Below are 25,803 nucleotides of genomic sequence, written 5' to 3' on the forward strand. Positions count from 1 at the left end.
CCACCACAGCCTTCACCGCTCCTCCAAGAGACGATCCTGCCTTTTGCTCTTTTCCCCGAACGGCAAAACCCCGGGACGGGAACAAAGCCCCCCCTCAACCCCAAACCCCCCCCCCCAACCCGGGATGGGCGACCGTGCCCCGGGGGCTGCTGGCCAACGCGGCTGCGGAGCGCAGGTGGGGCGGCGAGCGCGGAGCCGGGGTGGTGGTGGGGGGGACGGGACGGGACCCCCGTCGTGGGTGCGGGGACGGGGGGTCCGCGGCCGTGCAGAGAGACGCGGTGCCTCCGCGGAGCGCGGTGTGCGGAGCGCGTCTCCTCTTCCCCCCCCGGTAGGTAGGGCTGGCTCCGCGCAAAGCTCCGCGCAAAGCTCCGCGCAAAGCTCGGTGAGGGCTGGGGGGGGGGTCCGGGGGGAGGCTGGGGACGGAGCGGCCGCTGCTGTTGTCGGCCGGGAGTTTTTCTTCTACCCAGCCCGGCTTGTAGTTCGCGTACCTCCAAATTTGGGGGGTTCGACAGTTTCTGAGTTGTCCGGTTACTTCTCGAATGGAGGGTGGGAGCAGATGGATGCATTTCTTGTTGGACGGTTAAATGGTGCAGAAAAGAAAGCAGAGATTTTGAAATGCGGGAGGTGATAGAGGAAAGGGGAGCATTCCAACACAAAGACTTAAAAGATGTGTTTTGCTGTTGGAGCTATTACTTATCCATAGTTCTCATACAACTTAAAACAGTTCTGTGGCTTGTCTTCTAACTAAATAGAGACTTTGGTAACAGCCCACATGGCCAAGATTTTCTATCCTGTTCCATGTACCAAACTATTTCTTGACTGAAGAGCTCCCAGACACCGGGGACCTGGTGACACTAAAATAATTCTGTGCTCAGTAATTGATTTGTAAGAACTGCGTAGCTTTCAGCCACATCATTCGTTTCCCATTGTAATCGCAGGTTACAATTATTGGTTGTTGCTCCACAGGCATTTTAATTGGCATGTAAACTTATTTTCAATTACATCTGAAATACTCATTTCATAAATTCACCAGAACAGTCCGAGTGTCCTTTGTACACTGACTCTAAAAAGCATCTTACCAGGTTTGTTAACAGCAGCCGTACTACTGCATTCTCTCCAGAGCTCTTAATGAAATAGCAATCAAAGAAACAGTCGGGACTTCAACATGGCTTTCCATGTGGAGGGGCTGGTGGCCATAGTTGTATTCTACCTGGCTATCCTGGCAGTGGGGATATGGGCTGCTTGGAAAACCAAGAACAGCGGCAGCGAAGGAGATCGCAGCGAAGCTATTATAGTCGGTGGAAGAGACATTGGCTTGCTAGTTGGTGGATTTACAATGACCGGTATGTAAAAAATCACCTTTATTTTTTTGCTAACCAGCGTATAACTTGTCAGTTTTCCATCTGAATGAAGAAGTGTAATCTGCATGTTGAATAATGCAAAATGGAGAAAATATATATACATTATTTCCAATTGCTGCTAACATTGTATAATGAACAGCCAAATGTAACAGCTGTATAAAAACAGCAAATATTTTAAAATCATACAGGAAGAATATATTAAATTTCTTATTCATTGCTTTCATATTCATCTGTAGATCAGATATGTTTGGGACAGAAGTATAGAATTTATATAGATTGACAAGAAATCCAGTTTTAAAATAACAGCTATTGTTGTTAAAGCCATCCAAATTGGTGAGTTATTTTTGTCTAATCTGAGTAAAACAAAGTTTATATGCAAAAAGATGGGGGGGGGGGGGGGGTGCAGCAGCAAGTTTCTAAAAGAAAACTGGCATAAATCCAAACTTGTAATTCCACTGCTTTCAGCAAACTTACTCTGTGAATTCTTTTAGTTTCTTTTACAGCAGGTTGACAAAAAAATACATTATTATCAATAGTAGTATCAGTAGGAAAAGCCTGGGTGAAGGACGAGTTCTTCACTAATTTGTAAGCAGTGCTGTGTGACTCCCAGAGCCAGTCAAAGCAGGTGTCTTACGTGGGTAAACAAGATATTCACAATATTGTCCAAAATCTCAAGTCTTACAGCTAACATATGGGTAGGAACAAAAATGCATTATAAGAAGAGTGAATTGGCCCACTGTTTTTATTTAAGTAATTTAATTTTTAAACATGCCTTTTTTTTTTTTTTTTTAATTCTAAATCCTATTCAGGCAAAGCCCCTTCAATTACTAAATTGGATTTATCGGGTTATAGTTAAGTTTTGCTGGTTTGCCCTGTTCTGTTTTCACTGTTATCTAATAAGGATGAGACACATAAAAACTTGGGCCAAATTTCTGTGCTCTTGAATCAAGAATAATTCCTATCCCCTTGCAAAGGCATTTTGCTCATTCAAAGACTGAATATTTGGATATTGAATAAAGAATGTTCATAAAAGTCAATAAAGTTTGAATCCAGGCAGACATTCTACTTTTAGCACTTTGCTATAATTTACTCTATCACATATCCATTGGCTACTGAAGCATCAGATATGACAAGATTCTGCTTATAACAAAAGCTGGTTTGGTTGCTTTCTGCTGAATGAAATGTTTTCAAGAGTACTGAAACTGGAATATTTTGCAGAGATATTGCTTGCCACAAAACCGTAATCATTAGATCAGGGGAGTGGAGACAAAACAAAACATTCCCCTCGTGAGTGGTTATGACTAACAAACAGCTTTGCCTGTGGAAGAAGACACAAATTCTGGTCTCCTTAATCCCATTTTACAGGAATATTTTTCATAACAGCTGAAGCAGAGATGAGACTTGAACTGGGACTTCCTATATTGCAGGCAGTATCTATAACCACCACAATTCCCACCCACGTATGCTCGTCCCATTTCACGCAAGCTCTAGAGATGGCATAGTATATCATCTCTGCGGTACAACATCAAACTGATCCTAAAGCCTTTGTGCAGCTAAAACACTCATGAATTTTATACTGTCAGGGTTCACATACTTTCTCATCTCTGCCTTCTGTAAATATGGCAGTTAAAGCTTGAGATGGCAACTAAATTACACTTCTAGTTTTGGGGAACCACGCCTGGCACAAAAAGTTAGGTGTGGGCACAAGTCTACTGTGTCAGGGGTTAGTCTGAGTTTTGTCTCGGTGAGGGTGATTGGGATACTTTCTTTGTAAAGCCATAACAAAATAATTGTGAAGGCAAGCTGATCAAAATCTACGCTAGTTTTTACTAAATGGTCACATTATTCAAGGGCATATTTGCTTCTTTAAAAATGATAGATGCAGATTTTGCACCTCATAGCCATGCCTCCAGGGATATACAGCTATTCCAACATAGGCTTTATATTTTACAGATTTAATTGACTAAATATGAATTAAAAAGCAAAGCCTGCCCCATAAAAGGAAAATAAGAAATTTTTAAAGATCTCCAGAAAGGATATTGTTAGTACGGACATGAAGTACTTTGGGTTATGAGATAAGACCTAATTCTGTCTTTCTTGCCCGAGACAAACACTACCACGTTCCACAGCTATCGGCTATAAAAATGGTAGCAGCTTTGGGGCTACTTGGTGGGGAGGATGACAGAACTCAGCCTATAAATTTAAAATCAAATTCAGGGCAGAAGCATCGCGACTTCATAGGGACGGACTCAAGGTTCCTATGTAATTATAGCTGATTTTCTTAATGGCGTTTAAAAGCCTTAAAACCAGAGCACTCCCTACAAATAACGGCTGTGGACATACTTGGGTGTATACGATGATCCTGAAGAAGCAGCTGTATCAACTAACTGCTGAAACGCCTAAACACAAAGCCTGCTGAAGGCTGAGTGTGTCTGCAATTATCAAAATAGGAAGAGTGGGAAGCTTCAGTTGGGGATGGATCACAGCAGCTCATATTAAAATGAGCTAACATAGTACCACAGTAGACATGCCTTTAATCTGTGTATCATTTTTACTTAATTATAGTTAAAATGTTGCATTAAATATTAGCATTCCTTAATTTGTGTGGGTGAAATTCTTAGGAAGTGGTATCTGCAACAAACTTGAGTCTATTCTGATTTTGGTGACTGAGCTTAAACCCCAAAGGAAATATTTGAGATGACATAATAAACTGCTTACAAACACGACCAAAAAGGTAATCATTATTGATGTCATTTCTTCATTTTTGTTGGATGGAGCTACGTATCCTTCCACAAGAAAAAAAAAGAAATATTACAAAATTCTATTTTTCTGTAATCCTTAGGTCAGGATTTTCATTTTACAGAACTTGATGGGTTGATTCAGTAATTTGAGTGGTCAGACAAGGGATCATTCACAAAGAAGTGCCAAAAAATCTGATTTTCTAATATATATCAATATATATGAAGAACTCTGAGATTAATTTCTGTGTTCCTCATATGAACTAGGAGCAGAATTGCACTCCATATCCTTAGTATTTGTCTGATCATTTTTTAGGGTGCATGTTTTAAATGGATGTTGGTATTTGCTGCATTTTTTGGCCCTTCAGACAGCAGGCAAAGAGAGGATTAAAATAGATTACCACATGAGTGTTTCCATAGATTATTAAATTTTATATTCCTTTTGTCTGATTTAGAAAAAAAAAAAAGAATTTCACCAAAAAAGGTATTAAACTAACTTTAAATTGTGGCTTAGCAAACTGAGGATCGGAAAATTAATATCTAAGGTTGAAATCCCATCCTATCATATCCCATTATTTCTTTTCTAATGTATTTACTGATGTCAATGTACTTGCTGACTACCCATTCACCCCCTCAGAAAAAGCCATATAGCACCTTCCTAGAGCTCTGGGGTCCTTGGCAGATGTTCCAGAACAGTCACGTGCACAGAAAAATTGATCAGCAGCTGTTTTCCAAACCCTAATCCAGAAATCAAGAAATAAAATTGAAAATAAGTGCTAAATCCTCCATGCCACCTTACCCAGCGATACCTGCCCGCGGGGCATTGTTCCTGTCCCCAGCCACGGGAGGGCAATGGTCCCTGCAACATCACACAGAAGGGAACTGACCTGTCTCCCTCCAGAAGAAAATCAGGGAGCTGGGCATAGCGTCCAAGTGCCCCTTGGAGAACACCCGCCACCTCAGTAGCAACCCCAGGCAAATCGATTCCAGACGTTGAAGCCTCCTTGCACCACAGCTGCAGCAATGCTGGACATCTGTCCTTGACTATGGGATATTATTCCCTGTCTGGAAGTGGGTATCATTCATGCAGGATTCGTGCTCATGCTGTTTCCGGGGAAGGAGACAAATACAATTCCCTTTCTAAATATTTACTTTTGTTATTTTATATAGGTGATTACAACCTATTCCATAAGTCTGTGCTGCCTGAGGCACAATAAGCAACACACATCCCAGGTAGTCATGGACAAAATGGTCAACGGCTCAACGTCTGGGTGGAGGTCAATGACGAGTGGTGTCCCTCAGGGGTCCGTATTGGGACCAGTATTATTTAATATCTTTGCTGGGGACATGGACAGTGGGATTGAGTGCACCCTCAGCAAGTTTGCAGATGACACCAAGCTGTGTGGTGTGGTTGATACTCTAGAGGGAAGGGATGCCATCCAGAGGGACCTTGACAGGCTAGAGAGGTGGGCCTGTGTGAACCTCATGAAGTTCAACATGGACAAGTGTAGGGTTCTGAACACGGGTTGGGGCAATCCCAAACATGGGATACTGTCTGGGCAATGAGTGGGTTGAGACCAGCCCTGTGGAGAAGGACTTGGGGTTATTGGTAGGTGAAAAACTGAACATGACCCAGCAATGTGTGCTCGCAGCCCAGAAAGCCAATCACATTCTGGGCTGCATCAAAAGAAGCGTGACCAGCAGGTTGAGAGAGGGCATTCTGCCCCTCTGCTCCGCTCTGGTGAGACCCCACCTGCAGTACTACGTCCCGCTCTAGGGACCCCAGCATAAGAAACACATGGTCCAGAGGAGGGCCACGAAGATGATTAGCGAGCTGGAGCACCTCCCGTATGAGGACAGGCTGTGCGAGTTGGGGTTGTTCAGCCTGGAGAAGAGAAGGCTCCGGGGAGACCTTATAGCAGCCTGCCAGTACTTAAAGGAGGCCTGCAAGAAAGATGGGGAGGCACTGTTTACCAGGGAGTGTAGTGGTAGGATGAGGGGTAACAGTTTTAAACTGAAAGAGGGTAGATTTAGATTAGATGTAAGAAAGAAGTTCTTTACTGTGAGGGTGGTGAGACACTGGCCCAGGTTGCCCAGAGAAGCTGTGGATGCCCCATCCCTGGTGGTGTTCAAGGCCAGGTTGGATGGGGCTTGGAGCAACCTGGTCTGGTGGAAGGTGTCCCTGCCCATGGCAGGGGGGTTGGAACTAGGTGGTCTTTAAGGTCCCTTCCAACCCAAACCATTCTGTGATTCCATGATTCTAGGACTCTGGTAACCAAAGTGTCATATTCCCACCTACCTTAATTTACACTGTCCAGAGGCACAAAATCCCAAATGTCTGACAACTTTTTATGTAGACTCTGTATCTCTGCTCTTCCCATCAAGGATCAGTGTTCACTCATCTTCTCCATGTGGTCGCACAAGGGCATCACTCACCTCTTGTCTTGTCTCTAAAGTGCACAATAGATCTCGATACCCAAAAGTCTAGCAATAACAGGGTTCCTTGGGTCATTTCTTTTGTTGCAGACATTCTCTGCATGCACATCCCTCATACAAGTCTATTATACTATTTCCAGCAACAGAACGGTCCATTCCCGTGCTTCAAGATGCTGAAAGAGGGACAATTGTAATGCTCTGATTGCTGGAGATCTTTGATTCTAAAGCCATGGTGTAATTTTATATCAAGTTAAAAAAATACCCTCTGGTAGTATTTGAAAGATATCACAGTTAAGTGGAAAAGAGTGGTTATTTAGATTTTCATGAAATTTCTTTAGGAGTCTTAATTAAATTTTCTTCATTTGTGTTTACCTCCAATTGTTTGTCTTAAACATAAAATCAGGTTTGCTTATATGATGGCAGATGCTAGGAAAATTCTGAAGAATCATCAAGGAAAACAAAATTCTTACAATTGTGAATTTTTACACAGAAAGCCTGAACTGCTTTATATGAGAAGGCAAAGGCTTCTGAGGTAAATCAAAATAACATGCAAAAAATTTAGTACTTTCAATGATCTGCCTGCCCTTGTTCAAACTACAGGCCCAGATTCATAAAACTTATTAGAGAAAATCAAGATCTTCTTGCATGGAATTTGCAAACAAGAAGACATAAACTTTATTGCATAATTTGTTATGAATTATTTTTGCAGATGTGATCACAATACATTTCTGTGTTGGAGACTTTCTTTCATACATACTGTAGGTCCCAAATTATCAAATGTAGAAACTTCTCTTCAAGGCAGAGAATTAATACAGTAAGGGTCTGAATTAGAGAGATAAAATCAGAAATATTACAGATAGCACAATTCACTGTGGGAATATGTCTTCAGCAAGCACAAAAATTAATGAGTCAAAATTTCTAACTTAAATAGCAACACAGAACCACCACAGCCCTATATGGCAATATAGCATTTAGGGAAGTCAGAGTTTACTAAATGTGCTTCGTGTAGCCACAATTTAAAATTTAGCAAGGTTTTAAGTGCAATTTTTTTCATGAAGGCCCTAGTAAATGATGGCTTCATTAAACTCTTGTGAAATTTAAATGCTCTGAGTTTTCCCAGCTGGGATGACTTTATCAATGTATGTTTACTGTTCTTCTTCAGATCTCCCCTTACATCTCTCCTTCATTTGGAGTAACTTAAAGAAAATGGTAATGGTTAATGAGTTGATGTGCTTCGTTCATTGTAAACAAATAACGAGGGACTCAGCCCTCACATCTTTGCTGACTGTACAGATGCTTAGGCGCCTTGATGATTGTCCCAGTACACCTGACTTCTTTTTTCATATGCTTAGGTTGTAAGTTTTTTGAATTAGGACTATCTTTTATGGAAAGATGCCATGTCTGGCACTTGTACAGTACATATAATAAAAAATAGCAATATTATGAGTGATGACAACTTCATTCTACAAGGTGGGAGGTTTTTTCTTTTATTGTACACAATAAAGACTTTTCCACCTCTTCTTTTTCAGCCACATGGGTTGGAGGAGGTTACATCAATGGGACAGCAGAAGCTGTGTATGTCCCAGGCTACGGTCTAGCTTGGGCTCAGGCACCTATCGGATATTCCCTTAGTCTGGTCTTAGGTAAGCAAAGAACTAAACCTAATAGTCTCTCATTTTAAACAGTTGTGATGACAAGTCCATCATTTAAAATGAAACAACTAGAGTCTGATAAAAAGATACTGAGGTAAACTGCATCCCTTCTGCTGATAGCTTTGGCTATTAAAAAGAAAAACAGAAAATCACTATAAATAGTTTGAATATCTTAAGTCTCCTGAATGCCTTGGCAAGACGTATTTGATTATTACAACCACAGTGATCTATGGAGTTCACAATAAGAAAGGTTTTGTTGTGGGATTTTTTTTAAATTATATATACTAAGCTTTATATATTCAGGGTTTTTTAAGTGCCTATATGTTCTAGAACATGATAGTATCAGGGCATCTAAGAATCTTGGAATTCAAGAGTGGCAAATATCCTTTCAGGTTAGGGAAGTGCTTATACCTTACAGATCTTTACCAAGAGTCTAAGTAACTTGTTGAATTTTGTGTAGGAAGTCTGCAGCAGAACCAGTCTATTCCCTTAAAATTGTACCAAGCATCCTCTTAAATGCAGTACAAAACTCCAAATGACCTGTCAAAATGCAAATACACAATCCTGTTATATACAAGGTCAGAGTGTAAAATACAGACAGCATTATAAATTTAATGCTGTGGCCTCTAATTCCTGAAATGTAGTCTCAGAAATCATAGCAATAAAAAATTTCTCACCATGTCTCAACCACATGGAACAGCTTGCAACGAAAGGATTGCCGTGTGAGCCATGATGAATACTCCACAAAGTTGTCAGCTACATCCTCTCAGTTTGTGAACAGATCATGTCCCTAAGGCAACTAGCGATGCAACTGTTTAGAAAGAATGTTGTTACAAAAAAGATTCTGTGTTTTTCATCTTTCGTTAATATGACCACTGTATTAGCTTTTCTAATAGTACTTGACCTCTCAGTCTATTGTGAGGCTTTTCTCATGGTCCTCCTTCCCAGTCTGCCCCTTCATTTCCTTTGGTTGATTATCCAGGTCTTTTTGCCCCTTTTATTTCTTCCTCTACAACTCGGTTCCCATCCTGACTATTTTTTCCCCTGGGAAATGCTTTCCTATGGCCTGTCCTGGCTGTCGTCTCTTCACAGGCAGAAACCTTCCCCATTGTAGAGTTCTTCTCTGGCACGTGTGGGCCAGCTCCAGTTCCAGTAGTGGTTCCCATCCCTGAGAGCAGCTCTGTTTCCTGTAAGGAAAAGAATACCAGTAGATGTCTGCCTGGAGATCAGTTGATGTCATTATGAGGTCATGAGGGTCATGATCCATTGATGTCGTTAAGCGGTCGTTAGGATTGTAGTCACAAGCATCTTCCTGACTCTCAGCCTCTGTAGAATTGACACAAATTAATAATAGCCTAGAAGGGGTTGAGTTAGCCTCTCCCCTCATTTCCAGCTGTTTTTAGATATCCAGCATTTTTTTCCTGGAAATTATCATGGCCATTGCAGAGAAAAGAATTCTGTATCATGTAACCATAGATCTCTCCACAGAGCACAGAGGAGAAAGCATTTCTGTAGGCATGATCTGTACATGCAGGTTTGAGTGGGAGAGTTGTTCACCCTTTTTTAAAAACAAATAAATCAAAATTATAAATACAAGGCTAGAAGAAATATTACTGCTTCAGACTGGAAGGATTTAAGATTGCTATAATCTCCCTGTTAGTTCAATGTTGTGCTGCATACCACTCTTCCTAATTTTCAGGCAATTTAGTTTTAAAGGTTAGAATATCTCCTACTTCCTTTGACACTTGCTTGAACGTCCTAATAGATTGGAATACCAGTGACTCTTTTTTTCTTCTTTTAGTTGTCTTTTGTGATGATGACATAAGAAGTAGAATAGGAACAGGATCCATGACCAATCCAAGAATAGTAAAAAAATGCTGAGGGGTTTCTGCATCCAAACAACCTGCCTAAAGACAGCATTAACATAAGCAATATAAATAACTTGTGATTGGTAAGCTGGCACCTTCTGTTCAGGGAACTTAATGAAATGAAGAAATATGGGTGATACAAGGCAATACATAGAAAGGTGGAAAATCTTCTGTACAATACGACGAAAACATTACATATCTTGTGATGAAGAACCTAACTAAGGGTCGCCAAATACTGTACAGTATATTTTATTGGTAACTGGTTTTCCAGGTTTTTTATTGCACCTTATACATTGCATTTCAGCAGTTTTACTGTGGTAGAAGTCTACTTACTTAGTGTCATGTGCAGATCTCAACTACACAGGTTTCTATACAAGGGCTTTTTCAGCTTTCCTGAGATATGTCCTTTTTTTTCCCCAGCCAGAAAGAATTTGAGGACTGTACATTAGAACGGTGAGGCCTTTGCACATTTATGTACATATTCAGCCCATATACCAGCCAGGCAGAGCGGAATTGTGATGCATCAAAATTCCTGAACGTGCATAAGTGAAATAAGTGTATGACAAACGTTCGGGGAGCCTGACACCTGCAGAGCCCAGAAGGCATCTGACCTACCCTGCAGGTGTAGTAAGGTTGATTTAAGCATACATAATAAATCTGAATTGTCCTGAAAGAATCAGATTTGCTGTGTATGCACTAAACCATGTGTGAACTCGTATTTCTGATCCAGGAATCCCAGACAGTTTTATTTTTAGAGTAGGATCATGTGAAAATTCATGCTGGATTCTGCTCTAAGAATGAACAGGATTAGGTAGAAAAGCCATTCCCTTAGGCTGATCCAAAATTAGACAAAACTCTGACATCATCCATAATGGCAGATTAAGTAAACTGAACCAGACAAAATAAGACAAACTTATTTTTCATTATCAGCCATAGATGTCAATGGTGTGGATGTGTTTCTGTAACTCTGTAGACAGATGTAAGGTAAGAGTTCTTAGAGGATATATAACTGTACTTACTTCTTTAAAAAAAAAGCAACAAACAAACAGCAATACTGATATTTTTGTACCCTTAACTAACAATCAATGTTTTACCCCTTAATAGCAATGCATTTCTCCACTGCAGCTGGTGTCTTATGCAACTTTTCTTTGTAGGTGGCCTTTTTTTTGCAAAACCCATGCGATCCAAAGGCTATGTGACAATGCTAGACCCTTTTCAGCAGCTTTACGGAAAAAGGATGGGAGGACTGCTGTTTATTCCAGCTTTAATGGGAGAAATGTTTTGGGCTGCTGCCATCTTCTCTGCCTTAGGTAAGGAATAAGCAGTATAAATATTAATTTATCACAGGTGGAAAGGATTAAGAAAACCAGAAATGCATTACAATTCTGGCTTAAAATGCTAACTATCCTAGCCAAATGATTCAGAGTGTGACAGTTCTCAGACCCATGCTAACTAGTAATTAAACCTGGTAATGGTACCCCATTAATTATTTTGTTGATGGAAAGACACACAAGGTATCTATTCATAGAATCATCGAATCATTGAATCATCAAATGGTTTGGGTTGGAAGGGACCTGAAAGACCACCTAGTTCCAACCCCCCTGCCATGGGCAGGGACACCTTCCACTAGACCAGGTTGCTCCAAGCCCCATCCAACCTGGCCTTGAACACTTCCCATGATGGGGCATCCACAACCTCTCTGGGCAACCTGTTCCAGTGCCTCAAGTACCTTCAAGTTTTCCCTTTTCAAAGGGCATAAAAAGATTTAACAACAAATTTCCTTTAATTGTGAAGGTGACATGAGTGATTGCAAGTGTCCCTTTTATGTCAAGGCTTCTCTTTTACACCACTGAGATCACAGAAGGCAGTCAAAATTTCCCTTAAAGATATGAAACATAATTGCCAATGCATCTAAACAAAACAATCCTTTGGATATAGGAGACCTACCTATACAGAACTTTCCATAGCACAAATAATAAAAGTAAAACAGATGCTGATCAATAAATTGAAGTATTATTCAATTGTAAATGGCTTTCTACTTGACAAAATTAAGAAAATACTTAGGATTCAAGAAAGGATACAGAGAATTAGTGGAACTATGACTCAATAGAAAATCACCCAACTACTCATTCAGTCCTGAAAAAAAACCAGTTTCCAGGGTTTTTAATTATATTTCAGGCCTGAATTTAGCAATCCTTTCAAGAACTGAGAAAGCCCTTGAGTTGAAGCACCAGTAGTTGACTTTTACCAGCTAATCATACTCATAGTGCACATGCATGTGGTAATGCTTTCTAGCACAAGCTATTTTAAACAGAAAATAAACTTTGAAGGTACTCTCCAACTGTGCTCTGATGAACTGCAAAGCAATGGGGGGCTTGTTTACCACAATTTCATCACAAAACCCTAAAGGACTAAGAACAAAATACATGCTGAGGTAATAGAAATTGAATAACTTGAAGAACACTCTGAGTATTTGGAATATACTTTCTTTTTGATTGAGGAAAAGCTAATCTGTGATATTTCAAAGCAAATGGTGCGAATACCTTTCTAGTAGGTTTATATTAACAACTGACAGTTAAAGACTGTCAATGATTACAAAGGTCATTGAAGGTTTTTATTTTAACTATTCTGTGAATATTCTGGTTATATTATACCTCCTAAATTGCACACCTATCCTCACTGATGAATATTTAATCCCAGTACTCTTTACTATTTGACCGTCCTCATGACTCCTTGCTTGGCAGTGTTGTAGAAGGGAAAGACAGGGCTTCCAGCTTGTGAAAGAGGTCTGTGCTTGTAATCCTTAAGCACATGAACTTTGAGGGCTCACTGTACAGCAAAAAAACACCTGGCAGCTCCCAGCAGCTCTTAGATATCATACATCATGTTCTGTTCCATTGCCAGAACTCTTCCATCTTTGTGGTTCAAGAATATCCATCTACAATACCTGCAAGGACTAAAAGTTATTGCAAGATGTTTCATTTAAATCGTCCTAATTAGAAGGAGAGGAATTCTTTAAACATGGTTTTAAAACACCGCAATCACTTGAAATAACTAATACATCTGAGGGAAATGTATAACCATCCTGATAGCTGCTGGAAGGGCAGTGCAGGAGGGCACAAGCAGTTCAGGAGGTTTCTTGAATGCACTAACAACTTCCTGACACAAACGATCAGGGAGCTGATGAAGGGAGGTGCTCTGTTGAACCTGTTATTCACAAACAAGGAAGAACTAGTTAGGGATGTGAAGGTCGGAGGCAGACTTGGCTGCAGTGTTCATGAAATGGTGGAGTTCAGGGTCCTGAGAGGAGAGAACAAGGGAAAAATCAGGACTGCAACAATTGACTTCAGGAGAGTAGAGCTTGGCCTCTCCAGGAATCTGCTTGAAGGAACCCCATAGGAGACAGCCCTGGAGAAGAGTCCAGGAGACCTGGTTGATATTCAGGGATCACCTCCTCCAAGCCTAAGAACAGTCCATCCTGACAAGCAGGAAAACAGACAAAGCTGACAGGAGACCTGCATGGATGAAAAAGAAGCTCCTGACTAGACTTAGACAAAAAAAGGAAGAATTCAAGAGGGGGAAGCAGGGATGGATGACCTGGAAGGAATACACTGTCCAAGCATGCAAAGATGGGTTTAGAAAAACCAAAGTCCACCTGGGTTTGAATCTGGCCATGAAAGGCAGCAAGAAAGGCTTCTATGAGTACATAAACTAGGGAAAATGTTGTCTGCTGTTGAATGGGACGGGGGACCTGGTGGCAAAGGATGTGGAAAAGGATGAGGTACTCAGTGCCTTCTCTGCTTCATTCTTTGCTGGTAAGACCAGCCTTCAGGAATCTCAGGACCCTGAGAACCCTAGGAAAGTCCAGGGCAAGGAAGGCTTGCTGGAGGAGGATCAGGTTAGGAAACATTTAAATAGACTGGACAGACACAAGTTCATGGGACCTCATGGGATGCATCCCACGCGTGCTGTGGGAGCTGGCTGATAGCATTGCAAGGACACTCTCAGTAATCTTCTGAAGACTGTGGTGATCAGGGATGTTCCTGAAGACTGGAAGAAAACAAATGTCGCTCCCATCTTCAAGAAGGGCAAGAAGGAGGATACCAGGAACTCAAGGTTGGTCAGTCTCACCTTGATCCCTGGGAAGGTGATGGAGCAAATACTCCTGGAAACTACTTCCAAACACAAATGAAGGTCAAGAAGGGGATTGGAAGGAGTCAGCATAGATTTATGGAGAGGAAATAATTCCTGGCCAACCTGACATCTTCCATGAGGAGCTGACCGGCTTGGTTCACGAAGGGAGAGCAGGGCATATTGTGGATTTCAAAAAGGGCTTTTTACACCTTCTCCCATAATATTCTTATAGACAAATAGATGAAGTAAAGACTAGATAAGTGGACAGTGAGGAGGACTAAAAATTGGCTGAACTTCTGGGCTCAGAGGGCTGTGACCAGCAGCATGGACACCAGCGGGTGGCCAGTCATCAGTTGTGCACCCCAGAGGTCAGTACTGAGTCCTGTATTGTATAATGTCTTCATTAATGACCTGGCTGATGGGACCAAGTAGACCTTCAGCTAGTCTGCAGAAAATGAAAACTGTGAGGAGTTGCTGAAAGACCAGACGGTTGTACTGCCATTCAGAAGGATCTCAACAAGCTACAGAAATGGGCCAACAGGAACCTTGTGGAGTTCAACAAAGGGAAATGCTAACTCCTGCACCTGGGGACATGCAACGTGATGTCCCAGTAAAGGCTGGGGGCTGACCAGCTGGAAAGCGGGGTTGCAGAAAAGGACCTGGGAGTCTTAGAAGGCAAGGAAGTTGACCATGATCTGGCAATGTGCCCTTGTGGCAAAGCAAACCAATAGCATCCTGGGCTGCATTAGAAGGACCATTGCCAGCTGGTTGAGGGAGGGGATCCTTCTGCTCTACTCAGCACTAGTGAGGGCACATCTGGAGTGCTGGATCCAGTGCTCCCCAATACAAGAGAAAGAGACATACTGGAAAGAGTCTAATGAAGAGCCACAAAGATTATTAAGGGACTGGGGTATCTGGCATATAAACAGAGGCTGGGAGAGATGGGACTGTTCAGCCTAGAGAATAGAAGGCTCAGGGGGATCTTATCTATCTGCATAAATACCTGATTTGGCAGTGAGGGAAACAGAATAAAGAAGATGGAGCCAGGCTGTGCTGCCCAGTGACAGGACAAGAGGCATGGACACAAACAGAACTACAGGAAATTCCATTTCAACTTAAGAAAAAACTTTTTTTTACAGTGGGAAAGGTCAAACACTGGCACACGTTGCCCAGAGAAGTTGTGGAGTCTCCATCCTTGCGGATAGTCAAGACACAACTGAACATGATCCTGAGCAACCTGCTCCAGCTGACACTGCTTGAGTGGGGACTTGGACTAGACAATCTCTAGAGGTGCCTTTCAGTGTCAGCAGCTCTTTGATTCTATGAGCTGTTTTGTGGAGATTGACTTGTCAGCTCAACATTGTGGTTTGCTTTCTACAAATGAAATGATGGTGCTTGGAAAAGTTCTTGGTTTCTACATCGACAATGGAGGATGGATTCTCCAGTTTGCAAAGAAACCCACCTTTGTCCCATGTAAACAATTCAAGGGCACTTTAGAAGGGTCAGTGGACAATTGTCCCTATAGCTGATGCCTCCTCTACCGTTCCTTCCTTGGTCAAAAGGGGCTAGCTCAGAGCATAAGTGGGAGAGATACAAAAGGGTGTGATACGTTGCAGCAGACCTCCCCTAGGCCTAGTCCGTGCTGCAATGACACACTTGCTCCCATGCAGCTTCAACTCACCCAGGGAGACTTCAGCTGTCTGTGCGTGGCTGCTTGTCCCTCGGCAGAACAAGAGTTTGTAGTCCTTACAGAGCTCAAGCCATGTAAGGAAAGGCTGTTGGGACCCTTCCCTCCTCCATTTCCTAAGAACCTGCAAAATGACAGATGCTAAACTTAGACCAACAGGAGCCTTCCTTTTCCCACTCCCTTCAAAGGTGCAGAAGGGGTCTGCAGAAGATAGAGGGGGGAACATCTTCATGCTATTGCCAAGTGTCAGACCAGCACCTTAACAAAGGTGAGCCTTCTCATCGGACATGCTGTGACATAAACTAACACACAGCGCTCTGTTTTTCCCCACAGGTGCCACTATAAGTGTGATCATTGACATTAATGTCAATATTTCAGTTATTATTTCTGCCCTGATTGCAACTATGTACACGCTTGTGGGTGGGCTTTATTCTGTGGCCTACACCGATGTAGTTCAGCTCTTCTGCATCTTCCTGGGATTGGTAAGTTTGGCTTTTTTTCCCTTTTTTGAGGATGTTACCCTGAGCATTATGATGATTGCTGAGACCTATTGCCCAGCTTCAGTTTTGGAACTGTGTCTTCACTGAAAGCATGGAGAAGGAATATCTCCACTCACAGAACCCTGACTTTAAAGACTGCGTTTACATCAACGAGCAGCCCGTGCTTTGACAATAATGCTGACCGAGAGGTCCGATTCTTTGGCTTTTTTCCAACCAGTCTGATAGCACAAACACTCCTGCAATTTTCCTGCTGAGTGTACATCTAAGTCAGAATAGGACTGGAGCTGACTCCTTCCCTATCTGTCCATAGGACTGTGGCACAGGCACTGGAAGGAGGCATCGGACGTAGGAAGCAGTCGGTAAAGCAGTCCAGAAACGCTGGCATCGGACTTGCAGAGCTGATACTCTCCTGCTTCTCTTTCCTGTAGCTGTCACCTACTCACGCAGCTTAGTTAACCTTCTGCTTTAAATCACCTTCTTGGTTTTTCCCTCATTTCCCTCTGCCGTCCTTGGAGACCATAGTATAGGAAGTTTCACCAGATGACCTTGCTGTTTGAATATGGTGGTATGAATATCCCCTCATCAGCTACCAATGATATGCTAGAGGGTAGCCTTTTCTTTTATTTACTGCTGTTTTTAAGCCCTACTCTGAAAAACATCGATGCAACGGGGCTCAGATCGCAGGGGTGCGATCAAAGAAGCTGCTGTCTTTGTTTGCCAGTGGCAGTAATAGATGGTCACAGGTGTGCAGAGAACTGAGACGGGCTGAAATAAACGGGGTGGCTCAAGGTGAGGGAACTGAATGGCACCTTGGGGACCCAGAGTTGTTTCTCTGCTTTCACCAGAGTTCTTGTGCAGCTCTAGGGAAATTGCTTCAGCCAACCAACCCTGTGTGTGTCCTCACTCTGTGGCATCCCACCGTGAGGCCTATGGCCTTATTTGCAGAAGTGCTACACATTCCCTGTTGTAACTGACTTCATGGGAATGGTGCTAAATACCCTGAAAAAGTAAATCCAAGTGTTCCAGCTGGCCAGCTCAAATGAGAAGTTATTCCAGATCTTCTTCTCTTGTACCTTTGTTCTTCACCTGCACAGTGGGGAGAATACTGTCTCCTTCCCGAACATGCATGTTAATATTTGCGAACCATTCTGTTTCTACAGATGGTGTGCATTACAGAAATTCCCCAAATTGTAGATAAATTACAATACAGAAATGCTTTTCCAGTGAAAACAACTCATGCACTGCTAAAGACCCTGATCCTGTGGGAATAACATGTGATCCTGTATTAAAGGCAGCATGAACCTGATGGGGAGGGGAAAGCAAATGAAGGTTATATAGTGGTCTTCTAAATGATTGATCTGTAGCTTTAATAGTGTTCTTTTAATTCAGGTTGGGCTCTTTGTGTAATTTCCCATTTGAAATAAACAGCAATAATGTCACATAGAAGAAACCATATTCTTAACCTCAAGAGTCATTAGTGGGACTGGAAGCATCAGATAGCATCTAAATGGTCATGTTCTAGGTGAGGCAGTTTTAGATGAGATGGGAGATTTTCACAGTAGATATCATAGCAGAAGGTGTCACAGGCTCAGGTATCCCAGCTTCTCCTCCAGGCTCTGGAGCAGTTTGTATTCCCACTGGCCAGAGCTTTACTGCTCATCCCTCTAATGTCTGTTCCTCTCCTGCTCCTTACCCAAGAGAAGATGCTTGTTGTAACCACTTCTGTTCCCTAGCCTGGCTCCTCATTTCAGCCACAGAGCTTCTTCCTTAGGCTTTCATAACATCTACCCCAGCCAGTACTTCCCTGGTTTTCTCCTTACAATCCCATGTAGTCTCTATCCTTCCCTCCTCATTCTCCTGTACCCACATCTGCAATTCTCAGCTCTTTGTCTTTATCTTGCCCGGTGAGTCTTTCCCTGATCCTGCACTGTATCCCCACTATTTACGGACTCTCCATCTCAGCTGTATTATTAATTCCCCATTCTAAACTCTTTGCCACCATGCAGAAGTCATTTTTCTGATTTCCAACCCCATGAGGTCCAGGTCCTTCTAGCTACCTGCTACTTCTACCCCTAAGCTTCAAGTCCGAAGATAAAGTCCCAGTTTCTGCTTCACTTTCATGAACCTTGGTTTTATTTGCCCTGCATTCAAAACAGGGAATTTTCTAGTCCCGTTAGGAAGGCCTCAATGAAGAAATTGGGTCTATGTCTATATTAAGCAAGTTAAACAGTGCCAAAGTGAAAACACAGGATCATCCATAATGCTTAATTGTTAACAGAGTCCTGGCACTGTTTTGGCCCACACCAACTACTATTTTCCCAGATAGTTCCCAGGAAGAGTTCAGGACTGTCCTTTTTGGCAGGGAAAGGAGTCTAGATGTATGGATGTAAGCCATGACATGTCAGTGAACTGCAGGGCCAGAGAAAGTGTCTTGACTTGTTTTATTTACTAATGTAGAGGTAGTCCTTGAGACCACAGAGAGCTAGGTTACTGTCAGGAACTGGTATGGATTACAAAAGCTCATAATGCATTTGCAATACAATACCTATGAAATCCTGGGCCGTGGCATGGAGGCTACAGATGGACCTTTAGAAATTTACCCTACTGAAACTCTCAGCTGAGTATGGGCAAACTACAGCTCTTCAGAAGCTCTTCACTTGGACATGTCTGACATTTGAGGTTCACAAACAAGGATAAAAAAATCCATTTGACGTCCTTGTTCCCCATGAATTTCTCAACAAGAAGAGTATTAACATCCATTAATTTTGACAATATGTTTTTCCCTCAAAATATCTTGGAGACAGTTGAAACATTTTGGTGACCTTTCCCAGAAAAGCCCAAGCAGATAGCGAGAAGGGAATATTTCTGCCCAAGTGCTTAAATTGGCAAAGTTTAACGTGTAACTGAGAACAGAATACTATGGTACGTGATAAACAGCCTGAATAAACTGATTCTTTGGCCTAGATCAAAAACAGAGACTGAAAATAGTCAAGAGCCCAGACTGAAGTCACCCTCAAGGCAGAAAAGTGCTGTAACACTGGGCTACTGGGTGTTCTGGAGCAAGAAAGATGGGAGTTCACTAATAGTACCCATCTCTTGTCGCAGTATAGTTTTGTGTTGAATTAAAAACAAATTCCCAAGCCTTCAGGTATGTTTGTGATGTCTCATGCCTGTATACTGGCAAACGCTGATGCTATTGCACACAAGTTTATATGTAGATGTTTCTCTACAGTGTGGTCCAGGAAAGGGTGTAAAGAACATATGTGTAGTTTAGGGAAAATAAAATGAAGATGAATAAATGTGTCTTTCTTGCTGATTTTGCAATTTACACTGATTAATTCTCTGCTCATATTCATACTCTGCAGGACAGAGGTACGCTATCCGTTACCCAGCTCTCTGGATTTTGGAGATGTTCCACCAACACATAACCTGACTTTTCTGCAAGTCAGCTCAGCAATTTGGCATTTCATCTGCAGCATGCAAGAAAAAGAAAAACAGATCCATGTTAATATTAAAATTTCACAGATTTAAAACACCTTCTTTAGACCTGAACAAAGTGTTTCTCTTTGGTTACAGTGGATCAGCGTACCCTTTGCGATGTCCCATCCTGCAGTGACAGACATTGGGTTCACGGCTGTGCACCAGGTGCACCAAGCACCTTGGCTTGGATCTATCAACTCACTTGACATTTACACATGGCTGGACAATTTCCTTTTACTGGTAAGTGATGGTTTGTATGAAGGAATGAAACATTTAAGCACTCACACTGTGTTACTGTGACAGCTGAAAATAATAGAGTCTAGTTAAGAGTTTCCAGCAAACTGAAAACTTTTGCCCTCTTGACTCCTTCTCAGTATTTTTGCACATTTGAATGATTTCAGTGAAATATCAGTAGAATATTGTAGCAGAGCTGTCAAAGTCAGCATTGCCAGGAATGCAATTTAAATATCATCAGGCTGAAAGAGTTGACTTATGCTAAAATTAATTAAAAGTGTGCAGCTAATACTTAACTGATGTCATCGTTGGCAAAGGAATTTATATATTGCGGAAGGCAATAAATATGTTATACAAATGATTAAATATGCCTTAGGTATAGCTGATGTAGAAAAGCTTTGCAGAGATGGATGGATGAATTCATACAAGCACACATGCCAGAATGAACTGAGGGCTTTCGTTATTTAATACCTATGCATTACACATGGGATCGGTGGTTATTAAGTACTTTCCATTAGAAGATCTAGCAACACATGCTAACATTTTCCATTCTTAGTGTCCCTGAGCAACTCTACACTGTTTTTATTATCATGTTGTACTTTGGGATTCCTTTCTCTGTTTTTTTAAAAACTCTCAACCAAAAATCTTCAGAGTTTTCTGATAATTGGGCTATTAAAATACATTGTGTTATCCAGCTTAAATTCTTTAGAGATTCTCAGAGAGCCAAAGTATGTCATTAGCTCAGGCAGCTGTATTCTGTCTGGTAAGCCTGAAGGTTTCATCTCTGCTGATGACCAAAGGAAAGCTCTGATGTTGCCAAATTGTGACACATTTTCTTTTCATCTTGTTTGTTTCATTATAGCTCAAGAAATTTACCCATGCTTGGAAAGCTTTATTAAAGGAACATTATTAAGGCTGCAAAGGAAAACAGTCATAAATAGCAAGTCAAAATCAGAGTTGCCTGTAAAACATTCATTTGGTCCCTGTGTGTGCATGAAACATGTATGACACACCTGTATACACACCATTTGGTCCAAATGCCTCTTGCCTCATTTAGTGTGTAGAACTGGACTGTGCACGTTTAGTGAGCAATTTGCTTTATTCTCTTTCCATGCTGTTTAGTCATAGGCACTTATTTACTTAGTGGAGACTATTCAAATCCTGCTTTCAGGACAGAATTGTTAGCACTTGGGGTTTTTTAGCCTTTGGTAATACTCTTTTGTGTCATATTTTGCAGACATAATTTTAAGTCTAATCAGGATCTTTGCTGTTATATACCCAAAACAAGAGAAGGGTTGCCACCATAAAAGAAAACTTTCTTTTACTGCTTTGTCTTTAATTTCTATTGGTATCATGATTGCTTAAGACAATGGGAGAATAATTTTTCAGATTCTTGTGTTCAATGTATACAAAACATGTTGCCTTGTTTAGATGGCCACACGCATTCATAAAGGAAGATAAAACCTTGCTTTCAAATCCTATTAGGGTCTAATCTAATTTTGGTTGGGGAGGGTACTGGAGGCCAAATTCTTCAAATATGAAATACGAAAATAGTATTTTATAACCTTTCATAAGGCTTTATCAAGTATTTATACAGCTCTCAATACAGCATTCAGCATTCAAGTGATGCTTCAACATGGCTCTATGTGGTGATAGCAAAAAAATCCAGTTTACCCCCAGTGATGGGATGCTGCCAATTGTGTTTGCAGACATTAGGAGGAATCCCATGGCAAGCGTATTTCCAGCGAGTTCTCTCCTCATCTTCTGCCACATATGCTCAAGTTCTGTCATTTCTGGCTGCTTTTGGCTGTCTTGTGATGGCTCTTCCTGCGGTACTCATTGGTGCAATTGGAGCATCTACAGGTAAATGATTAAAAATGACTAGTACAATAAATGTACAATGAGTAGTACAATAAATGTGTGAAAACCCTACAAAGCTTATGTTAGATATAATCTAGCCAGGTGACATCATTAATCAACTCATAACTTCTTCAGCAGGAAAGTGCACTGAAAAATAATATTATAGAATATTTCTCCCAGGAGAAATTGCTTCTACCCCAGTGGCTGAGATTAACTCATTTTGTACATTCCAGGTATCTACAGACGTAATATTTCTATTTAATGTTTTAGTTAGATTCTGGTACTTTTATTTGGTCCTAATAGTAATAATGAGGAACAGCTGAGGGAACTGCGGTTGTTTAGCCTGGAGAAGAGGAGGCTGGGGGGAGACCTTATCGCTCTCTGCAACTACCTGAAAGGAGGTTTTAGTGAGGTGGGGGTCAGTCTCTTCTCCCAATAACAAGGGATAGGACAAGAGGAAACAGCCTCAGGTTGCACCAGGGGAGGTTTAGATTGGATATTAGGAAAAAATTCTTCACTGAAAGGGTTTTCAAGCACTGGAATGGGGAAGTGGTGGAGTCACCATCCCTGGAGGTATTTAAAAGACATGTAGATGTGGTGCTTAGGGACATGGTTTAGTGGTGGACTTGGCAGTGTTGGGTTAGTGGTTGGACTTGATGATCTTAAGGGTCTTTTCCAACCTAAATGATTCTAAATGATTCTATGATTTATCAGGAATTTCTTATCTTGACCAAAACGTCTTTGTCAAGGTCTTTGCCATAGTGAGAGTGATCCCCATCACAGTGATCATGTAGCTAAACTGTTAGAAATGTTCTGTTAGAAATATTTGACACATGGCTTTGAGTTCTGAGTCTGTAATCCAAGAGAACAGTTAAACACATCACAAACAAGCATGGATCCCAGACTTGTTTTAGTGAGGAAAACAACATTTATGAGCAATGCAAAGTTTTAATATTAACCTTCCTACTGGATAACTACTGGCTGTGGTCAGACTGAGCTTAGACATAAGGGAAAATGCTGAGCAGAATTAAATCTGCCTAACAGAAACCAGTGGGACACTGCCTCTCTGAAATGCCGTCAGTCTGGCCCTGGTAACAGTTTGGCCATTGAATGTGAACGAAAATGTGGCAATATGAACAGCTTACTATACACGAAGTCAAGAGATGCTGTAGCTGATGACTACTAATGCTACTAATAACATATTGGTGTCCGTATTGCAGCCTGGAATGATACTGACTACGGTTTCCCTGACCCTATGGCTAATAAAGAAGCAGATATGATTTTACCGATCGTGCTCCAACACCTTTGCCCAGTCTATATCTCGTTCTTTGGCCTCGGTGCTGTATCTGCTGCTGTGATGTCATCAGCTGACTCTTCAATTTTATCAGCAAGTTCTATGTTTGCTCGGAACATTTACCAGCTTTCCTTTCGGCAAAATGTAAGGTTATATTTTCATTTTTACTTTTAGAGAAAATTTTAGGTGAGACCTTAACTAGGTGATGCATAGACTGTAATTTCATAATGAAACACCTCTTTCAAATTCCTGCCTAGGACTAGAAAAAGTGTAGCATTTTGTTCCTAACAGTATATTGAAGAAACTGAAAGTCATAAAAGTATTTATGGTTGTGACTGACGACAGAGGTGAAAAAGCTAGCTCAGGGGAGGCAGCTTTCAAGAGTTTTCATGGCACTGCAGTTTATCCAAGCAGCTCCTAATTATTGCTGCAACCATAAGCTTTACTTAAATCCTTAAAAAAATGAGACATCTTTCTAAATTATTGATTTAACAGGAAGTCATTTGACAACAGAATGGGCTAGTGAGTCAGAGTTTTTCTTAGGAAATGGAAAAGAAGAAATTCTGATGCTGACATTTTTTTCTGGTTGAGCCATATTGTGCTTATATTTAAAAGTTATTTCTAACACTGCTGTTGTTTTTTTTCTTTGATATGTTATCAAACTTCTCCTTATTCTCAAAGATTAATGACTTTGGGAATGGCAACCAAAGCTCTTGGGTCTTTTTCTCTGTGCTTGAGATGGAGACAGATATTTGTTTGTAAATATTATTGAACATGTCATGCAAAATTTCCTTTTACAATGCAGTATCTTATATCGACTATGTGCATAAATGTAGGCATACATATATCGCCGTGAAAAACACACCTAACACTGCCCTTTTTTTGCAGGCTTCAGACAGGGAAATCGTGTGGGTCATGAGAATCACTGTTTTTCTGTTTGGAGCATCAGCAACAGCAATGGCACTGCTAGCTTCATCAGTGTACGGCCTGTGGTACCTCAGCTCTGACCTTGTTTATATCATCATATTCCCCCAGCTCCTGTGCGTGTTATTTATTAAAGGAACAAACACCTACGGTGCCATTGCAGGATACTTATTTGGCCTTGTTCTCAGAATAACTGGAGGAGAACCGTACCTCTACCTTCAGCCCTTGATCTACTACCCTGGCTGCTATCCAGATGAAAATAATATTTATATCCAGCGATTCCCATTTAAAACACTTGCTATGCTTACCTCCTTCTTTACTAACATTATAGTCTCCTACTTAGCCAAATACTTATTCGAGAGTGGGACTTTGCCACCAAAGCTGGACTTCCTTGATGCTGTTGTTGCCAGGTACAGTAGAGAACACATGGACAAAGCAACTCTTGTAAAAAGTGACAATATTGTATTAAACGAACTTGCACCTGTGAATCCACGACACAGTCTAACTTTGAGCTCAACTTTCACAAACAAGGAAGCCTTTAGTTATGTTGATTCCAGTCCAGAGCTGTCCAACACTGAAGATAATTAAAAAATCTGGTAGCCACAGAAAAAAACAATACAAAGCAGGATATTCTACAAAGAATAGTAACAGGCATTTTATCAGAAGAAAAGCAAGATTTGGGAATAAAATGCCGCTGCACAATTCTTTAAGTTGATTCTAGGAGCAGGAGCATCCCAAGGGAGGAACTCTTTTCTGTTATTATCTAACATGTTGGATTAGATCATAGAGTGTGTATCAAAAGATACACTCAGATCCCATTCTTTCCACCCAGAACTACATACTGTGTAATTAAAAAAATATTTGCAATTGAAAATATATGTAGTAGAAAAAGTGCAACGGTTATTTAGCTAGGACATCATATGAAGAGATTATAGTACAGTCATTCTGAAATACTATCAGTCAACATTTTATTGGCATTAAGTGAAAATATATTGTTACAGTTATAAGTGATTTATTACTAAAGAGCTAGTTGCTTGAGCAAAGACAGATAGATAACTTCCCTGGGTTTTTGGTCTGGTTGTTTTTTTCCTCATAAAGAAATTCAAATAATACAAATCTAGTATTTTATTATTTGTGAAAGACAGTAAAATGCGCAAATAGTAATAAATTCCTTATAGGAGTGCTAAACATCATATATTAATTTAAAATGTTAAAATGAAGTCACCAGTTTAAAATAATTATACCTAATGCAAGACAACCTTAAGCAAAATATGTTACTATAGGTTCTTTTTTTCCTGTGGTTAGTGGCTGTCACCAATGGAGGATGGCAAAATTTTTAAAGCAATAATTGGAGTTGAAACTCAGCTTGTGAAAAACGACAGAAATCTTACAAACTAAATAGAACTTTTCAATGTTGAGAAAAGAAACCTTATCTTGACTTATCATCCAAATGAACACTGAGCAAAGCAGTCTGACACGAAGCAACTGCAGCAATGGAACAACTATTAAAAAGTAAGGAGAGTCAAGAAGGCTTGAAAAAACAGAGAGGGTTTTCCATGGGGAAAATTCCCATTTTTCACTTAATAAAAAAAGTATTTTCAAAGACATTAAAAAGTCTTTTGGGTTGGTCTTGCT

The 25,803-nt window shown here is 41.0% G+C and overlaps 1 protein-coding gene across 1 annotated transcript; it reads left to right on the plus strand.

Annotated features, from left to right (window-relative positions):
- Window positions 1–113: 113 nt before the first annotated feature.
- On the plus strand, window positions 114–25,441 carry SLC5A7 (solute carrier family 5 member 7). The gene is made up of 9 exons (XM_052774113.1): window positions 114–175; window positions 1,121–1,343; window positions 8,065–8,178; window positions 11,210–11,365; window positions 16,210–16,358; window positions 19,953–20,096; window positions 21,800–21,953; window positions 23,171–23,388; window positions 24,133–25,441. Exons 2-9 carry the CDS (start codon window positions 1,166–1,168, stop codon window positions 24,754–24,756), a joined length of 1,737 nt encoding a protein of 578 aa, XP_052630073.1. The 5' UTR covers window positions 114–175; window positions 1,121–1,165; the 3' UTR covers window positions 24,757–25,441.
- Window positions 25,442–25,803: the final 362 nt, after the last annotated feature.

Source organism: Harpia harpyja, chromosome 22 (assembly GCF_026419915.1).
Source record: "Harpia harpyja isolate bHarHar1 chromosome 22, bHarHar1 primary haplotype, whole genome shotgun sequence".
NCBI lineage: Eukaryota > Metazoa > Chordata > Aves > Accipitriformes > Accipitridae > Harpia > Harpia harpyja.